Below are 18036 nucleotides of genomic sequence, written 5' to 3'. Positions count from 1 at the left end.
CATTAATTTGTTTAATTAAAGCCAACTACACCTCCTCCTGTGGCCACTAGATGTCACTATATCACCAGTAAACGTGCATTTGCAAGTTAGTCTATTTTTCTTGCTCTTGTACGGGGTCCATATCGACGGCAGCGGACACGCTTCAACTTCACACCGGGGTACCACACCAAAAGACGCATTTGTCATCACAAAACCCTCCCGGGCATCCTTTTTGGAAAACGGGCTCAGTGCTAACACAGCAGCCAATCGGCTTCTTAATCAATGGAGCTAATTGTGAGAGCGCGCGAGCCGTTTTAAGTAAGGTCTCGTTAAAGATAGCAGTTTGTGTGGGCTGTCGCTGGCTTCGGTGTTGTGAAAGTGCCTGCATAGATTAAACTAGACCTGCCGCTGTGCTACAACAACTGCTAGTTGAGACCGGTGGACATATCTTCAAAACCTCCTGCTGCATTTCTCAGACCGAAGAGGCATCCGGATAAAGGTGACCGGGCAGGTGAGCTCCAACCTTTTTTTTTTTTTTTTTTTTAAGCAATGATGTGGTCATTATTGCCGTTTTTCAAGCAAAGCATTTTCTAAAAGATATAGTCCACCCTCGCCAGTCTCCAGGTGGATATTTGAATACGCAGCTAAAGGTTGTTTAATGTCTCCTGTGAAAGTAAGGGCTCCAGGAGAGATTCAGCCTTATTACCCTTATCAATGGCGTTAAAAACCCACCTATTGTCTAACCTCGGGGTAGCATTTTCTTCCTCCGACTACGAGGAAACGCACATTCAGCACGAGACAGCTACGCATTACCTCTACCCCGGGCTCGTGCGCCGTATATTTGCCTCAATCAATCAACAAGCTAATTTTTTATTAAGCTATCCTAATTGACCTCAGGCTGTGTGCACCTGTACAGCGGCCACAGATAAAAAAAAAACAACCGTGTTGACAGCCTAACTGAGGACCTATATTTCTTCTGAGTGTTGGAAATGAATTCAAATGAGAGTGTTGATAACAACGACTGGATGGACGTCATGCACCTGTTCATTGCTACTGCGCATGCCCACACTTGCGGGAACGTGCACAGATGTTCGAGCCCGTGTGGACCGGTATAAGGCAGGTGCTCTGTGTGTGTGTGTGTGTGTGTGTGTACACGTGTGTGGCTTGTAGGGTAAATAAACAATAATAGGACATATCTACTCTTTTCCTTCAGAATAAAAAAAGCAGTTTTTAACGCAGTATTTTATTAATTCAGTTTGAGAAGTAATCAATTAAATAATCCGAAATTGTAAATTTAGATTTATGATTTCTGCAAAACTTATGTCCACCATAGAAATGAAACTAAATAGTTTTCATGCTTTCAGCCAGTAAGTATGTTTTGTATTTTCTTTTCTATATTCTCACCTTCTTTGAAGAAGGTGGGAGCCCCCTTCGCTCCCATTTCAGTCATTTTCTTCCTATAGTTCTTTCTCCTTTTGCATAACAATGAAGACATTAAAGTTATCAAGAAGATGAGAAATAAATCAACAGTTTCTACACTTACAGCTACAGAAGCAAAAGTGAAAATTAAATGAATGAATGAATAAAAAAACCTGCCTTTCATCCCTTGCAAGGTATACAGTTTTCCTTTATTTAAGCATGTGCCAGTTCTTCATTCAGGAGGAAGATTCCTAACATCACTGTATGTTAAAAAATGATTGTAATGGTTTCCATAAACACTCAGTTTGCCTTTAAAAGCATGTTATTCTTCCACTTCCAAACACAGTGTCATAATTCTTATCCAGTCACCAATATTAGTCCTATATTATCAGTGATTATTAGTTAGTGTCCCTTGAGAACTTAAAAGAAGGGAAGACGTTTAGATTTGTGTTGATATTGATACCGCTGGATTTACATAATTTTTTACCTAATGCTAATTTTGTAGTTAGTCTTTTGTATAAACATGGTTTCAACACAGTTCACTTGGTGATTATTCATTTTGTTCAAGCATCTATTATCTTTTTTACACTGTGAGGACATTTTATTACTGCAGAGGAAGTACGGAAATAACCTCTGCCAGCGAGGAAGACATTATTGTATTTCCACTGGTGATGTACTATCCATTTGTGACTAAAGACCTTTGTGAAGTTCACGCTGAGCAGTTTGTTGTCCTGAAACATCCTGGAAGGGAACATTGGAGGGCCATTACAGTAAGATAACTTCAATTTACATGCAAATGTATTAAATAACTGAAAGCATTAGACCTCATCAACAAGCTACTTCAAGGTTAAAAATTTGATGCCAACTTTGTGTAATTGGAAGAAAATGTATTTTGTCAGTTCAGTAAATAAAGACTCATACTATATAGTGTGCTGGACAGTAGCACAGCCATGAATAATATTGAAAACATAAAGGAAAATGTTTAGTCTTCCACAATATTGTGTAGTCTATACATATTGTATCTTTCAGGCAAAACCACACAAGTACACTGATATAGTCCAGATAGTGATATTGTTCTTTTTTAAACACTTCTTTGAAATCAAAGCTCTTGTCATGATAAGTATTTAGTTTCCTAAAACGTCCACAATTTATAGTCACTTATAATAAAATGAAAATCCCGCTGCAGGGTTTTCATATCAGACCACAGTCAAATAGATCACATTTCAAAGAGTTTTTGACTGGTATTAAAGAAACATCATCCTTCTTATCAGTTTCTGTTTTGAAAGTGGGAGGTTTACCATAATTTTCCCCTGCTTTTGACAGCTTTGGGGATTGGCTGCAAGATCAGCAGGTCTGGTTCTACCTCAACAAAAATATCGTCTAAGCACTTCTTTAAAGATTTAAGAACGATCTGCTTGAAGTCAGACTCTTTAAACTCTAAAAGTGTGTCCTTCACTCGAAATTCTCTCAGAAGAATTTTAATACATTTTGTGCAAAACATTTAATTGGTTATTTCAAAAGAAAAATACCAGTGGGGTGGTGTAGACAATGTGACCATGACATTTCTGAGCCTCAGAGTAATACATACTTGACATTGAATACAAATCCTTTAACATTAGTCACACATTGATCCTCACCCAAATCTTAATATATTAATGAGGTCAGAAGGCATCGGTGTTATTTATAATTTGTATATATGCACACACACTCCCAGCACAATGCACCCAGTGTGCTCAGTAGCACATGAAGCAAAAAAACAGCTTCCTGCTTTTTTAAAAATTGAAAGATGACCCGGATGAATGCATATGTCCATACATACGAGCATGCGTGCCAGAGACTTCCAGTTTAGCCCTCCATTGTATAATTGACCCACTGTTTTGCAGTCGCTTCTTTCACAATATAACCTCATGGGGAAAAGTATTTCCAGCCATTTCTGTAATTACACAGTTTGGCCACTATGTCAAACTAGCTTCAAAGCCTGACGCTCTTCCTGGGGGCTTTTTTGTTGTTGTTTTAACTTTACCAACACCAAGCTGTATTTCCATCGCTGAGCTAGCAAGCTACAAGACAGAGAAATGTTAAGGGAATGCGACACATTGTTGGATGTTGGGAAGCCAAATTGCACAGCCTTCCCACGTTTTGTGATTTTCACTTGGATGTCCACCTTATTGTTTACTGCATCACTCATGAAAAAAATTGCGCTTGCAGAATACGACTGAACGATGCGCATCAGAGGAGATTTAGAAGTGGGTATACTCAATGCAGACTGAAAAATAAGATAGAGCAGAGCAGCCAGAGGAAGACCAGAATCTAGTTTCAGTGAATAAAGTTTTTTTTGTACAGTAATCAGTGAGGCCCGGCCCCCAGAAACACCTAAAACCGTAGGCGTCTATCGTTGCAGTGCTCATTAGCACTAGGTGCTGCCCTTCAGCAGGCCTCTGGAATTGGCCAATCAGAAGAAAGTGTTCTAATGCAAAACTCCTCTAGTGGAGTGCCAGAATAAAATTATAAAGCTGGAAATTAGCATTATAGGTATCCTTTAATGGGAACAGATTCAGTGGTGCCTGACCATGACACTGCAATTTTACTGCCCTGACAGACGGAGTGATTAATTACTACATCAAACAGGAATTCTAATCAACTGTAGCTGGCGGAGAGAAAGGCCTTAGAAGTAGGACCTGTCCACACTCGATTCTACTGGGAGATTAATTTGCAGCAGTTCACATAGCCTCAGCAACTTTCCCCAACCTCTATGGTGTCATTCATAAAAATGATCTTCTCATTGACTCTCACACCTGCCACCTCATCGCTTTCGGCACATATCTCTGCATGTACAGTAGAGGCTGTGGCATTAAAGTGACGACTACAGCCTCACATGTATCATTGTGATTATATACATGGATTTTTGATAGGGAAATTTGATATTTTTAGCCATGCTAGCAGTGACGCAGATGGCAAAGTCAGTCAGTCTGGTCGATCCACCACTTTTGGAGCTCTTACATGCATTATCATGAAATTTGGTGACATTCATGTTCCCCTGAGGACGAAGCCTCATGAAGTTTGTACATACATTCATTCATACATACATGCATATATATATATATATATATACAGTATGTACACATTGTTTGGACATTCATGGCCCTTGCATGAGGAATTGTAATCACTTTAGTTATACAAGACTTAAAGATGTCTGACTCCTCTTTCTATAGCTCTGTTTCTCACCAAATCTAACTGACATCTCTATTGTTAACACAAGAAATACAAACCACAGTTCTGACTCTTCAAATGTTCATTTCTTTTTTTCTAGTAAAGTTCATCAAAACACTTCACAAACATACTTTTGTAAAATCGTTTTGCATTAGAATTCAAAATAATGATATTATTATCAATCGAAAATGTATTGACTGTGATTTAATAATCCTGATAATTCATAATAATATACATTTTATTTCCCTGTCCTGATAATTATCGTGCATCCCTATTGGCATCATGTTATTACTGTGATTATGACAGTCAGACATTTGGTTTGAGGTGAAAATATTGCAGTGCTAAAGCGCTTCAGCAGCCACAATTTTTGTACTGTCCCTTTAAGAAATACCATTAAATGCACGGGCAAGCCAGTGTTTGCTTTGTAAAATTCAGGCCTTAACATCCATAGTTTCTCTCAAGAGAGAGCTGAGTGACACAGTGACATTCATTTAGCTTATTCCATCATGACTGCTTCCTCAGAAAAGTGGGGATCTTTAATGAAATCCCAGCAGGGTGGTGATTGTAAACGCTCCCTCTAGTTGGCTCGCAGCACTTGCCTGAGTCCTTTAGCCTCTCAGTGGTAGTACATGACATTTAATTCTAATTACACTAATTACGATCTGAATCAGCTGAGGGAAAAGAAAGACCCACAGCACAAGTTCATCAGGTTTTATTAAATGTCTGGCATCAAGTGATATCTGTTGATAAGATAAGAGATGATGGTGGTAGCTCTTATGTTATCATGCTTTTAAAAAGAGAATTGGTACTATATAATAATACACCACAAAATACAAATCAATGCAAAGGAGATAATTCATTTGACTCCTACTGTTTGAAGATATCTGAGTAGCTCATGTGGATGAGGTTGCTAATGAGTCCCAAATCTGTTAGCTGATGGTTAAACATTTACGATTAGACTTTTCAAGGCACGTTAGGTTTCATTGTTCAATCTGTGCCCAGGAAAAATACATGAAGTGTTCTCTTCCATGCTGTTTTCTCACTACAAAATTGTAGCGCATTGTGTGTATCAATATGCACGCAGGGAGTATGACACACCTTTATTTTCGAAGCCAGTCAACCATGCAGCACAGGGCTTTAAACTGCACTTAAATTGATCCTCTCCTTCAAAAGACCTCCGCACTTTATTCAGATTTGTTTGGGCATTTGGGTGCTGATATGAGCCCCAGTAAGCAAGATTGAATGGACTGCCCTAATATTGTCTGTTGAGAAATAGTTTAGTCTAGAATGTAGTTTGACAACAGACAAGCTTAAACATACTGGTGCTTTATTCAAGATACTTGAGGGCAGATACTCAAAAGATGATCTTAGTTTTCATATTTGTATGAATAGTATAAACTCTGCCAGGATTGTTCCTCTTTCTGAGGAAATCTTTACGGTGAATTCTTAATGATTTTAGCAGCAAAAAATACAATTCATTGATCTCCACTGATTATACTATTTGGAGTAAATATGTTTGTTTGTGGTTTATGGATGAACTGACATTTAAATTGAACTTAAGACTCTACTTTCAAGACTCTCATTAATTTGTATTGTTTGTTGTTACATTTTGATGAAAATGAACTTCTCTGACCCTTTTGCTTACCACTAGACTGGAAATCATTTGTTAATTTTCTACAGGAAGCCACTGTGCAGTTCTGGTGAAATTGTTGGTCAGGATTTCTGGAGCTGTACAAACAGTGAGATCAGGTCAAGTTTCCATGCTGTGCTCAGGCCACTGGAGCTAAATACAACAGGTTTGAAATCAAAGTAAAAAAATAAATAAATCTCCATTTCTTTATGGACCCTAACAAGTGCCATTAAAGCCTCGGTTCTGGCTGGTTAACAATGTCAAAATAGATTTACTGCCTATTGTGTGAATGCTACACTTTTTCAGCTATGACGCTGATTTCCACATATAGAGCAACTCTGCATTGAAGTGCAGCTCAAACCTTTTAATAGAGCCAATTTTAGCCCCAACTTATTATTATTTTACGCATTTTCCCTTGTTGCCATGGCAAAGCGCCGGGGAAAAAGGAGAAGAGCTGCTCATGGTTGTCTTGGATACAACAGTTTTCCCTTGTAAAGTAATGAGAGGAGCTGAACCTGTGGGAGCACAGGGTTATTTTTAGGCCTGACGCCAGCCTGCATGTGTGGATAAAGACTTGTTTGGTCGCTGGTGCGTGTGTGTGCATGCGTATATATGTATGTGTGTGTGTGTGTGTGTGTGTGAGAGAGCATGTTTACAGACTTTAATGCAGCCTCACTGTGGGAACAGCTCAAGGCATTTTACACCTGGCACACAAACACCTGGACCACCGCTTGTGTCATTGCTCCAGGCCAAAATGTGCTGGAAGATGCAATTTCAAAAAATTGCATCAATGGAGGCAGGCTTTATTTGTAGTTGCTTTATATGTCTGCAAGTACTACCTTGAACTACCTTGAAGGAAACAGATGCTTCCCCCAACCACTACCGGGGATCCTTGCTGGTAGAGAAATATGTGTGATCAAATAATTTACAGCACATTGGTTTCATGCAAGGCTGAAGGATTGCAGACCTCATAGACAAAATCCTTCAAGAGCAGAGGAAATGAAATCCCCAATGAATAGCAGAAGTACTAGAAAGAGACCGCCGAATCTCATTTTGAAAGAAAATATTTCAAAACTGGCTATAGCGTTTATTCCCTTGAATTGTAGGGATATTTTAAGGCACCAAAGTCTTAACCTTTGTCCTCGTTACTGGTTATATAAGACAGGTGATGCAGAAATCTAAACGTGTTAGGCTCGGAGGGGTTCTTTGGTAAGGAGCATCAAAAATGTCTGTAATCATAGATCTGTTTACATGCACGAAAACATACACACAAAACACACCCAGCTGGCCTCTTGTTTTAATAGGCTGACAGTGCTGAGATGATAGCAGGTCTGCTAATGTGATGTCATGGCAGCTGTGCTACTGAGCTGCTCTCTTCCTGCAATACAACAAGGGTGATGGAGATCTGTGTGAGCATGTGTTACTGTGTTTGTGTGTGAGTGTTGTGTGAGTGACTTTACAGTCTACAGTCTGGCCCAAAACTTGCACAGCTGTATCAAAAAGACAATGAGTGGGAAAATGCCAATTTTGACCTCACCGAAGGATCACTTCAGAGTCTTAATGGTATTATTACGGACACGTATTTAATACTTAATTGTAGGGATTTATCACTGGTTACAGCTCTTAGTAGACATCAAGGGTGTTCTGCAGGAAAATGCGACCAATTACCAGGAAAATGCCACCACTGCTGATGACTGCACCATCATTAGATCTTGGCCAATTATTCCCTCGTCAGTAATATAAAATAAGAAACCTGGGAGACTGGCAGTGTGAGAGCACGGAGAACATCCTGCCCACCCCCAAACCCCCATCCTCCCAACCCCTCCACTGTTTCAGTCCAGCTCCTGCATGGCCAAGCTCTGCTGCAATCGGCTTTGACTTCTTAGTGGCCGTGTGGTCTCTGCATACTTTTAACAAGCTCTGTCATTTCACAGTGCAAACACGGGATGCCATGGATAAGCCTGGGGGACTGGTATGCGGTATTAAGAACCTGATCCGCACAGATCTGAGTTTTGCAAGAGCACTCGGTCCTTCAGCATCTTAGTATGTGCTTCAATGTCACACCAGTAGAAGCAGTTACAGTTGTTAATCAAGTTGTCCCACTAATGATGCAGGAGGCCTTCCTTGGCTTGCCTCTGTCCCAAGATATGCTGTATTTTTAAATATTTTTATGTCGACCTTAAATACTCACACATACCTCCTCACAGCCCTCAAAAGAAATACACCAATACAGCCACTTTTATGTCCACACACACACACACACACACACACACACACACACACACACACACACGTCCTGCCCTAACTTCAATTGAATCAAGTAAAAACTGTGAAATAAAACCATTTAATTTGAAGATGAAGGGACAAAATGAACAATTACTAATCCCCAAAAACACAATGAAGTCACCTACACTCTTGAAAATGTGACAACTTTTCTCTATGAGTCAGTTACACTGAGTTCAAGTGCTTACATTCCAAATTTGATATGACTTGTCTGTGGGTTAGGAGAAGTAGATTTATTACATAAGGCAAAGAGAGGGAGTTAAATATAGAAGACCAGAAAGCATGGACAGGATCAAAACATATGGCCAAATAAACCAGGTTATTGCAGGGAGTAATGGACAAAGGATAATAGATTTATGGAAGGATACATTTAACCTAATCTGTCATTAGAGTAATGAAGTCCATGAAATATCTTGAAAAGCAATAATACAGGTTTCCCAGATCTCTTTCAGAAATTCAGACCCAATGCACCCCCAGGCTTCCCTCATTTTGGTGGATCAATAGTTTTGGATTCAAATTGAAATATGCCCTTTTCCAGTGTGTCGACATTTAATAGTTTATAAGATGAATCTTTAACTGGTATCCTGGGATGTGTTGAAGTGCTCAGACACAAAAAAAATGCAGACCTGCAAATATCTGAACAAATAGATCTGGAAATTGTTTGATCTCTGCACAGAGAATCAAATTAATAATATTGCATACCATTGGGCTTGAAGACATCTTCATATATGTGTTTATCAACTACTGAGAAAAATAAATAATAGACTGATAAAAATATCTTTCTCAATAAAATAAAATATCACCGGTAAGCCAGTTTAGAAATATAAGCTGCTCCAGTAGTAAAAGAGAAATGTGATTGCATCTGAAGGAAGACGACACGCGCACATGTTCACACGTTCAGTGACTCTGTGGTTACATCTCTGGGTTTTGGTCACCACAGCACTGGTTCCACCATGGATAGCTATTGTCATGGCAACCAGGAATTAGCATCCTTGGATACCACAGTCTTGTCCTCATCAGCTGCGCTCTTTTCTTCCTCACCATTGTTCTTGTTTGATCTCTCCCTCTCACCCACTTTCTCCCTCTCTCTCTCTCTGACCCCCCACCACAGAGCCTTCCTGCTTGACAGTTCTCGCCTCAACCCTCTTCTTTTTTCTTCTGTCTTTTTCTCCTCGCCCTCCTGACTATTGATTCTGTTTATGTTCCCCACACCCCCTCCTTAACTCCTAATTGCTATTCACTGTGTGTGTTTCACAAATTCCACACATCACCTGATATGCCGGTTTTGAATCTCAGGACAACAGATACTCAGTCTCCCCGTCTTCTGTCTATGATGCTTTTTTGCTTTTTCTTGCTGCCTGATGTTAAATGGATCAATTAGAATCAATAGAGATCCTCACTAAGCTAATGTTAGCTGGCCTGCCCACTCACTCACCCACCTGCTCACTCAATCTTTCCAACTGTTGCTAATAGTAATCCCCGTGGACATGACGACTAAAACTGTTTGGGTGTTACCAGAGCAACTGATTCTATTCTATTTATAGATATTAACAAAGTTAGATTGTCATGTGTGGGAGCTTGTTAAGACAATTTAGGAATGAGCTGTATGTAAGTCCATTGACAGTGATTATGAATAGAAAAGAGAGAGAAAAGAATTTGTTTTCTTTGTCATGGCTGGATTTAGACTTCCACTTATCCCTGCGTGTTGAATTTGAAAGGGTCACAATAACACAGTTTAGAGCTATAAAAACTATGAAAAAGCTAAAAATATATATATATGCAAAATAATGTATTTGGATCTGTGTAAAATAGTCATGGTATCTGCTCTTCATAGAACTTCTATAAAGAGCTTCTACCCTCCTTCCCTTGTTTCAACCTTAATTCTGCCTCACTGGTCTGACAACCAAGGATGTTGCATTCATATTCACAATCAATACCTCATTAGTGTTTTCAATGCATCTCTCTCCTTTCTTTTTCTACTCTTTTATTGTAGTTGACCCAACAAGTTTTGTGGAGGATACTGGGAGGAACCAATTTTCAAAATGCCCGTGGCAACATCCAGCTCTGACTCTGGTAAGTGGCTTAGTCTTGCTATGATGAGGGCGTCTCTCTCTCTCTCTCTCTCTCTCTCTCTCTCTCTCTCTCTCTCTCTCTCTCTGTGTGTGTGTGTGTGTGTGTGTGTGTGTGTGTGTGTGTGTCAGTGAGTGAGAGAGATATTGAGAGAGAGAGAAAAAGGAGGAGATACTGAGCGGTTCATGGTTATTCCGGCTCTCAGGACATGTATCTCATCTCCCGAGTTCTAATGTGACTTAATGAGCTGGCTAATGGAGCGCTAAAACTCCAGCCTTAGATCAGCCATGCCTCGAAGGATTTGCTGTTGTATCCTTTGCGGCCCTCCACTTGTGCACGTCCAATCTGCACTTGTGGCCAATAGTACAAATGCACATGAGTGCATGCACGGTCATGCTCATTTTTCTTTGGAGACATTAAGTTAGTGTTTTATTGTAGATTGATGATTGATAAATGATGACTGAAAGCCAAAAGGTTAAGTGATTTGCAATCACTTTTTGAATATTTATTTTTTCCCAATTGAACTTTTTTGGAATATATGGATGTTTATTGGAAAAGATGGATTATTTTCTATGAAATTGATTAAAATTGGTTGTGTTTTTCATGTTAAAGGTCCAATGTGTATAATTGAATGGCATCTAGTGGTGCAGTTGCAGATTACAATCACCTCCCCTCAAGAAAAACGCAAAAGGCCCTGTCTAGAGCCAGTGTTTGGTTTGTCTGTTGTGGGCTGCTGTAGAAACTTCCTATGTAGATAAAAACAGCTCATTCTAAGGAAACAAAAACACAACTCTTATTTTCAGGTGATTCTACACGAATGAAAACATACCTATGAATATTATATTTAATTTCTAAATTTTACACACCTTTAAAAGACAGTTTAGTACTACTTAAGGCTGCTGTGAAAGATTCAAAAAACATGGCAACTGCTCCGAACAGTGCATTATGTTCTGCACTGCATCCCAGGCCATCTAAACTGGTTTATAAAACTGATCACATGATCAAATTATGTGACTATTTTTGCTGAACAGAAAATGTATTACACCCTCGTACAAAAGTTTCCACAGAATTGCTAGAAGTTAAATTTGGTGTCACATTGATGGTTTCTTTTGTTTACTTTGTATCAAATTAAATTTTAGATGTATAACTTAGCATTGTTATCAAAGTTAAAAATGAAGTACTGTGATAGCAGTAGAGTTATGTTGCCTTGTTTGTGCTCCAAAAAAGGTGCCTACATTAAACTCTATGTAGCCAGGCTTCCATGCATTTCCTCTTCACTCAGTGCTGAGGGCACTTGATCTAGACACATAAAAGATTGAATAGCCATGGCCAGATGTCTGGGAAATTAAGAGTCTCAGTTTATTAGCTAACAAAGGACCAAATCTAGAACTCAAAGCTTTTTAGTATTTTACCGTGTGGTAATAAATTGCAGCAGTCAGCTAGCGGATAGAGGGAGAAAAGCAGTTCCACAGAGAGTTAAAATGTGTGTGGAGTTTCTTTTTTGTAATGGGCTGTCAGTCAGTTTTGATTTGTACACTAGCCGAGGGCTGAGTCTGGATGACTGGCATTTTTAGTAACACACAGTAAATTGTTTCTCCAAAACAATTCATGTCTGTTTTTATTTTTTTATTTAAAAAGCAGCATTTTCAGCAAGGCTATTTTTTGCGCAGGCACAGAGAGGGGTTAGAGAAGGGTCAGTTTCATAGATATTCAGATATGTTTCAACTCCTGTCAGCGAACCGACTCAGATAAGTGATTTATGAACAGAAAGCACAAATATACATTTCTCAATAAGCAGCCTTCACTTACAGTGCATCTGCAAGACTGTGTGTACCTGTGTCTGTGTTGTCAGTAACGAAGGGTCCTCACTCATATATGTGTCAGCTCCCTATGCCCCGCCCTCTTTCCTGATCCTCCTTCCTTCCTACAAGCCAACCTTCTGCCGCTCTTTCCCCCAGTTAACCCCCGCGGGGAAGCCTGGAGGGAAAAACGTCCTGCCTCCTTTTCCCCGTCCTCCTAGAGAAAGCATCATACTTCCCTCCCTCCTCCCCCCTTCCTTTGCTCATGCACACAACCCTCCCTCGTTTCCATTCATTCATGCGGAGGAGAAAACGCTCAGCCAGGCATAGCTTATACACATTTACGTCAAGAGCAGGTGAAGAGGGAGGAAAGAGCGAAAGGAGCTTTGTTTTGGCAAAAAGAGGAGAGAATCAGGGACAGATAGGGGGAGAGAGAGAAAGACAGGGAGCGGGAGGGAGAGGGAGGGAGATCTCTCAGTCTGCTTCAGATACAGTATTGGGTGTGTTACTGTGATTGTGTGCACTATAGAGAGGTGTTGTTCACCATGGCTGGCACCGTGTTTGGAAGGCTCTCCCTGGAGGAGGGGGACTCAGCCAACTCCCTGGAGGGCCTGGAAATCAAGCTAGGGGGAGAAGGTAAGAACACAACTCCCTACCTGCTGGTTGTGTGAGGGATGTGGTTTACAGATGGGTTCACTGGCTTTGTGTTTGGTCACAGGTTAGGAAAGATATACTGGACAGAAACTGTGGGGAAGCCGAGATCTAAGGTTGAACAGTGTCAAAATGCAACTGAGCAAGCAATATTCTTATGTACATGCTGGCGGTGGAGGGCTAGTTTTATATTCGCATTGCACCTGCTCCTGATGTGCTGGTTCAAACCTCCAGAGTGTGATGAAGATGAGCAGAGACAGATTAGGACCCAGGGCAGCATGTGATGTACAGGAATCTGAGGGAGCACGCTCCAAAGACAGGGAGAGAAATGTAGAAAAGACAGCAAGGCGCAGTGAAAACATGCCACATTTCTTTTACTTAATTTGCAATGAGAAACCCTATTGTAAACTGAGTGAGGGACGGAGGAATGCACTTTGAGATAAGTAAAGAAAGCAAAAAGATAAGAAGTCATTACAAAAGGAACTGCTTGTGTAAAAGAAATTATGTAATTGTTGTTTGAATGATAATGCACAGATAGTGTTTGCTCACACAGCATAGATAGGGAAGTACCATACATCCTATTTATAATTGATGGAGTTCATTCATATTACATGGGACTACATACTACACAGTTACATGTTCTGAGTGTGTGTCCATATCTATTAATGAACTGTCATTTGCTTACATCCATTTGATGTTGTCATGTTAAATTAGTCAAGGTTAGAAGCATCATTACATCACGCATGCAATAGTCCTTTGCATGTCACACAGTATACCGTGTTGCAAGACATCCTCTGCTCTATAATGTAGCTTGACAAGGCAGCAGTGACAGCCATAATGAATCACATTTTCTGTCAAAGCATTCGCATCCTGTCTATCAGTTCAGAGTGCATGTGTGTGTGTGTGTGTGTGTGTGTGTGTGTGTGTGTTCTTGTGTCTGTGTGTGTGTGAGAAAGAGAGAGATATTGAAAAGGATAAAGAGAGAGAGAGACCTCCAGTGCATTGTACATTCATGGCGAGTAGGTAGGGGGTCATTCATATGCAACAGTGTTCTGATCAGAGACAGCACGCCTGCAAGTGTCAGACTCACAACTCACAACCTTCAAATAACTTGGTGGCTCTCTCACTTTCACCCCCTCTATACACACACACACACGCATGCATGCACATGCGCGCGCTGTATAATATACAGGCTCTCTTCCCACCAAACCCTCACACTATCAGAGGAATATTCAGTGTTCCTACTGGACTAATGAAGCAGTGTTCAAACACAGATGATGGATCATTGAGTACTGTGTGTTGGTAGGATTAGGCTGTCAAAGATAATCGCAGGGTTTCAAGAGAATGGGACAATTTAATTCTGTTCTGGCTGAGGGTATTCGATAATGTGGTGACACTGGCAATTATTTCATCCATATCACACCCTGACGATCTCTCTTTGCTCTTTCATTAACTGCCGCAGGGACAACAGATGTACAGTCAAAGTCAAAATGTTTGCCTCCTTACAGCAAGTTCAGTCATAAACTTCTTTATGTTGGTTTCCCCCAAAACTTCACATGAGATGATCCCTCGCACAGACTCTCTGTAGCCATCGGGGTGGGGTGTAATGGGAGCTGCTGACCATTTGTAAAATGTCAACAAATATCACGAGGGTTGTCTCCAGTGGTAACCTTCAGCCAGCAAATTAGACGATTCCAGCCCACAACCATATCATGCCAGCTTGGAACAAGCATCACCATGGCAATGTGGTGGCTTAAATGGCAGCTTTAAAGTCCCTCGTTCCTGCTGATTGGCTACCCAAGAGAGAGGAGGTCAGGGTTACAGTGTTTCCTCTGGAAATGTTGCCTTTCATGGAATAGTCATGCACACTGTTGCAATGGTTAGAACGGTTTGCAAAATCAAGCAGAAATTGATTTTGTTATAGTTAATCTTGTGAACTCTTATGAACCAAATGATACAATGAAAAGGATAAATTCAGTCTCTATTAACTTTCTCTGACAATATCTTACTGCCTTTTTAAAATGAATACTAATAACCTTTACAGTTTATTTCAAAGGTTTTTCTATGCATTCTTAAGATAATATACAGCAAATAATTGCTATGTGGCCTTCATTCTGTATCTAGAATTAGTGAAAAGCTTGAAAAACATTCTTGTACACATTAAGTTTCAATGACAGGTTGGTTGGACTAAAAACTTGGTTTCATCTTTATATTGCATAATGAGGGTCTAACCTAACAAATTAACTAATAAAGTGAATGCTAATGATCGACAGTGCAGGATTTCAGTTTTTTTTTGTTTCATGCATTAGTTAAAGCCCCTGAATCATTCATAGTACTCTACACCCACATCCACAGATTTCAATTATTTTGGCTGATTAGATGTCCTCTGAGGGATGTGCGGGTGTGTATACACGGTAGTTGATGGACTCTCAATCTCACACTCCTTTTAGCGGTTTTGAACCTACTAGGGCGGGAAAATGACTGTATCATCCTTTGCTGAGTTCACATGATATTTTTTAGACAGTAAAAAAGTCACATTGTAAATATCTGCAATTTCTGGCAGCAACGATAACTTCCACTTGTTTAAAAGACTACAGAAGTGATAACAAACCATCGATGAAATGCTAACAGTTACATCCAAATGAAATGCAATATTTATTTTTTATATTCAGGTACTTTGAAAGTTTGAATGACAGTTCTAATAAAATACTTTGCAGTGTAATTCCAAGCATAGCTCCAACCAACCTTAACCTGAGCAGAAGAATTTCAATTCTCTCGTGAGGATATTCAATTATCCCAATAATGCATCACCATGATACACTTTTTAAGTCATATATGGTTCCACCCCTAATCAAGACCCTTTAACCCTACCTTAGTACCTGTATAATGTCTACAACTGCATTTGCACAGCAGATAATTCAAATAATACATGTTTTCAACTGTTTATAATTATACTAACCAGATGGGCAGAGCTGTTTATTTGAAGGCAAGCCTGTACAAGTTGCACGCACACGCACACATATATTGACCACACAAATACATTACACAATGGATGTGCCCACACATGCTTCACACAACGTTTCTCTGAACTTGTCACAATGAGCCAGCTTGTCAGTGACAATCCATGAGGAGGATGTGGACTTAATTATCCTAAGCACACACACCAGAGCAGTATTTTATTAGTGTTCTGTATGTTTTCTGAATTGGAGAAGAAAATACTTCAGGCTGATTGCACTCTGCAAGGACATCAAGATGGAAAGAATCAAGCACATATTGTAAAGACAAATTAATCATACGCTTTAGTCATAAATGATTCATCGGTTCTGGTACACACAATAGCATACACTCCAATCCAATGTAATTCTCCACCACTGTCTTAGACATTAATTTTTTGCTACCTGAGGGATTGATCGTAATTATGTTTTGCTGGAGAGCAGAATCAAATCTAAGAGCAACCTTAAAGTATTTAATAATGTCTGCAGAGGCCCGAGAGTATTTTATTATATAGAGGTGACTTTGGCAACATGCTCTTTTCTGTCATTTTAACAGAGTGACAGAGAAATAAGGCTGCAGTAACTTCCAGCAGCGTGTCTGGGAAACAATGAGAATACCAATGAGTTTTTGAGGAGCGGACTGCTCAGAAATCTGTCGCTGTTTTTACACGACAAAGCAGGTGTTAATACTGCAGAGTCACTCTGCACGCTGAAAAGCTTAACATTGACCTTATCCATTGAAAGTACTCTGATTAATCACCACCAGGTCTTTGCTGCAACTGACTTTCGATGTCCTTTTGAGTGTAATTCTGGCTATACAATGAATTTTAAGTACACCTTTCAGACTGAAATATGTTGTGTAGTAGAACCGTGACAATACAGGTTAGGTACTTGTGAATATATTGTAATTTTGTAGTCTAATCCAGAACCTCTAATAATCAAAACATGGTTAAACCTATAAACCTATAAACTAGGTTAGGTGTCAAATTAATTGGCTTACAGAAAAACAACTTTATTTTCCAACGGAGGGAACGGGTCTTTAGTTCACAACATAAAAAGATACCTTTTCAGAGTTACTGTACTCTTGGACAGCAATAATGGTGCTAGATGCAATAATAGCATCCATAAAATGAAATCCACACAAACAAATCTTCAAAGCATGAGACAGGCCAGTGAAGTGTTTTACGCTTGACAACATTGCAAAATATTGATATTAAAGTAGCTATAATTATTATTTCTATAGCAAATGTATCAAATGTCAATGTAAAAGGGGCTGATCGAAGTGATGAACCTTCAAAAATGTTCCCCTGAAACATCAGCTCCTTACTGTTTTAGTTCGCTCTCACCGCTCTTGTAGCATTGTGGTCGGCTGCAGCAGGTAGCCATTTTCAGCAAAAAAAAACTACCCACTACCAAACCGGCTCAGCAATCTGACAGACAGATAGACAAGGTCCGCAACTAGTGGCTAAAGAGTCTCTCTAGATGGAAAACCAAAAACAAACACCTACTGTGCTAGTTTATGGTTTCCACATTACCTGTTGATATGTAATTGTGCTTCTTTCGCTTGATTCTTCTGGATAGAGCATTTACTGTATTTGCATTTTCTGACTGTTTGTTTATCTATATTTTTATTGCCAGACAGTGGAAGCAGAAAGAGTCAGCTGCACACTGTACTCCTCTGTGTTTAAGATCCCATGAGGATCGAGCCTGAAGAAACACCAACACAACTGCATGTCCCACATCTCTTCCTCCATGTTTCACCCTCCCTCAGCTCCCCTCTCCATCCTCTCTTTGTTTCCCTAACCGCTGCTGCATAGCAACAGAACAACCTTCACTAAGTGCCGGCTAAGAGGTTCATGTTCCCCCGCTGTGCTTTAACCACAAACAATAACAGCCCAGATTGTTTGTCTGCCTCCATGACATTGAGTTTAATTGCAACTCTTCTTGGAGGTGAAGATGTGCTCAGATGAGGCTTTAAGAGACAAAAGCCTTTACCTTTAAT

The 18036-nt window shown here is 39.9% G+C and overlaps 1 protein-coding gene across 3 annotated transcripts in view; it reads left to right on the top strand.

Moving 5' to 3' along the window:
• Positions 1-105: 105 nt before the first annotated feature.
• Positions 106-18036, top strand: part of mpp2b (MAGUK p55 scaffold protein 2b) — a 39618-nt gene continuing 21687 nt past the window's right edge. The window contains exons 1-2 of one of the 3 annotated variants that reach the window (XM_051418132.1): positions 106-490; positions 10515-10594. In XM_051418132.1, coding sequence (XP_051274092.1) covers positions 10564-10594 — 31 coding nt within the window. In that variant the 5' untranslated portion in view covers positions 106-490; positions 10515-10563. Of the gene's footprint in view, positions 491-1073; positions 1096-10514; positions 10595-12672; positions 13027-18036 lie in introns of those variants that run through there. The other 2 variants (XM_051418133.1, XM_051418130.1) reach the window with 2 other exon arrangements.

Source organism: Dicentrarchus labrax, unplaced genomic scaffold (assembly GCF_905237075.1).
Source record: "Dicentrarchus labrax unplaced genomic scaffold, dlabrax2021, whole genome shotgun sequence".
In the NCBI taxonomy this organism is placed as follows: domain Eukaryota; kingdom Metazoa; phylum Chordata; class Actinopteri; family Moronidae; genus Dicentrarchus; species Dicentrarchus labrax.
Note: the sequence above shows the minus strand (reverse complement) of the source record. Positions and strands in the feature narration are given on the sequence as shown.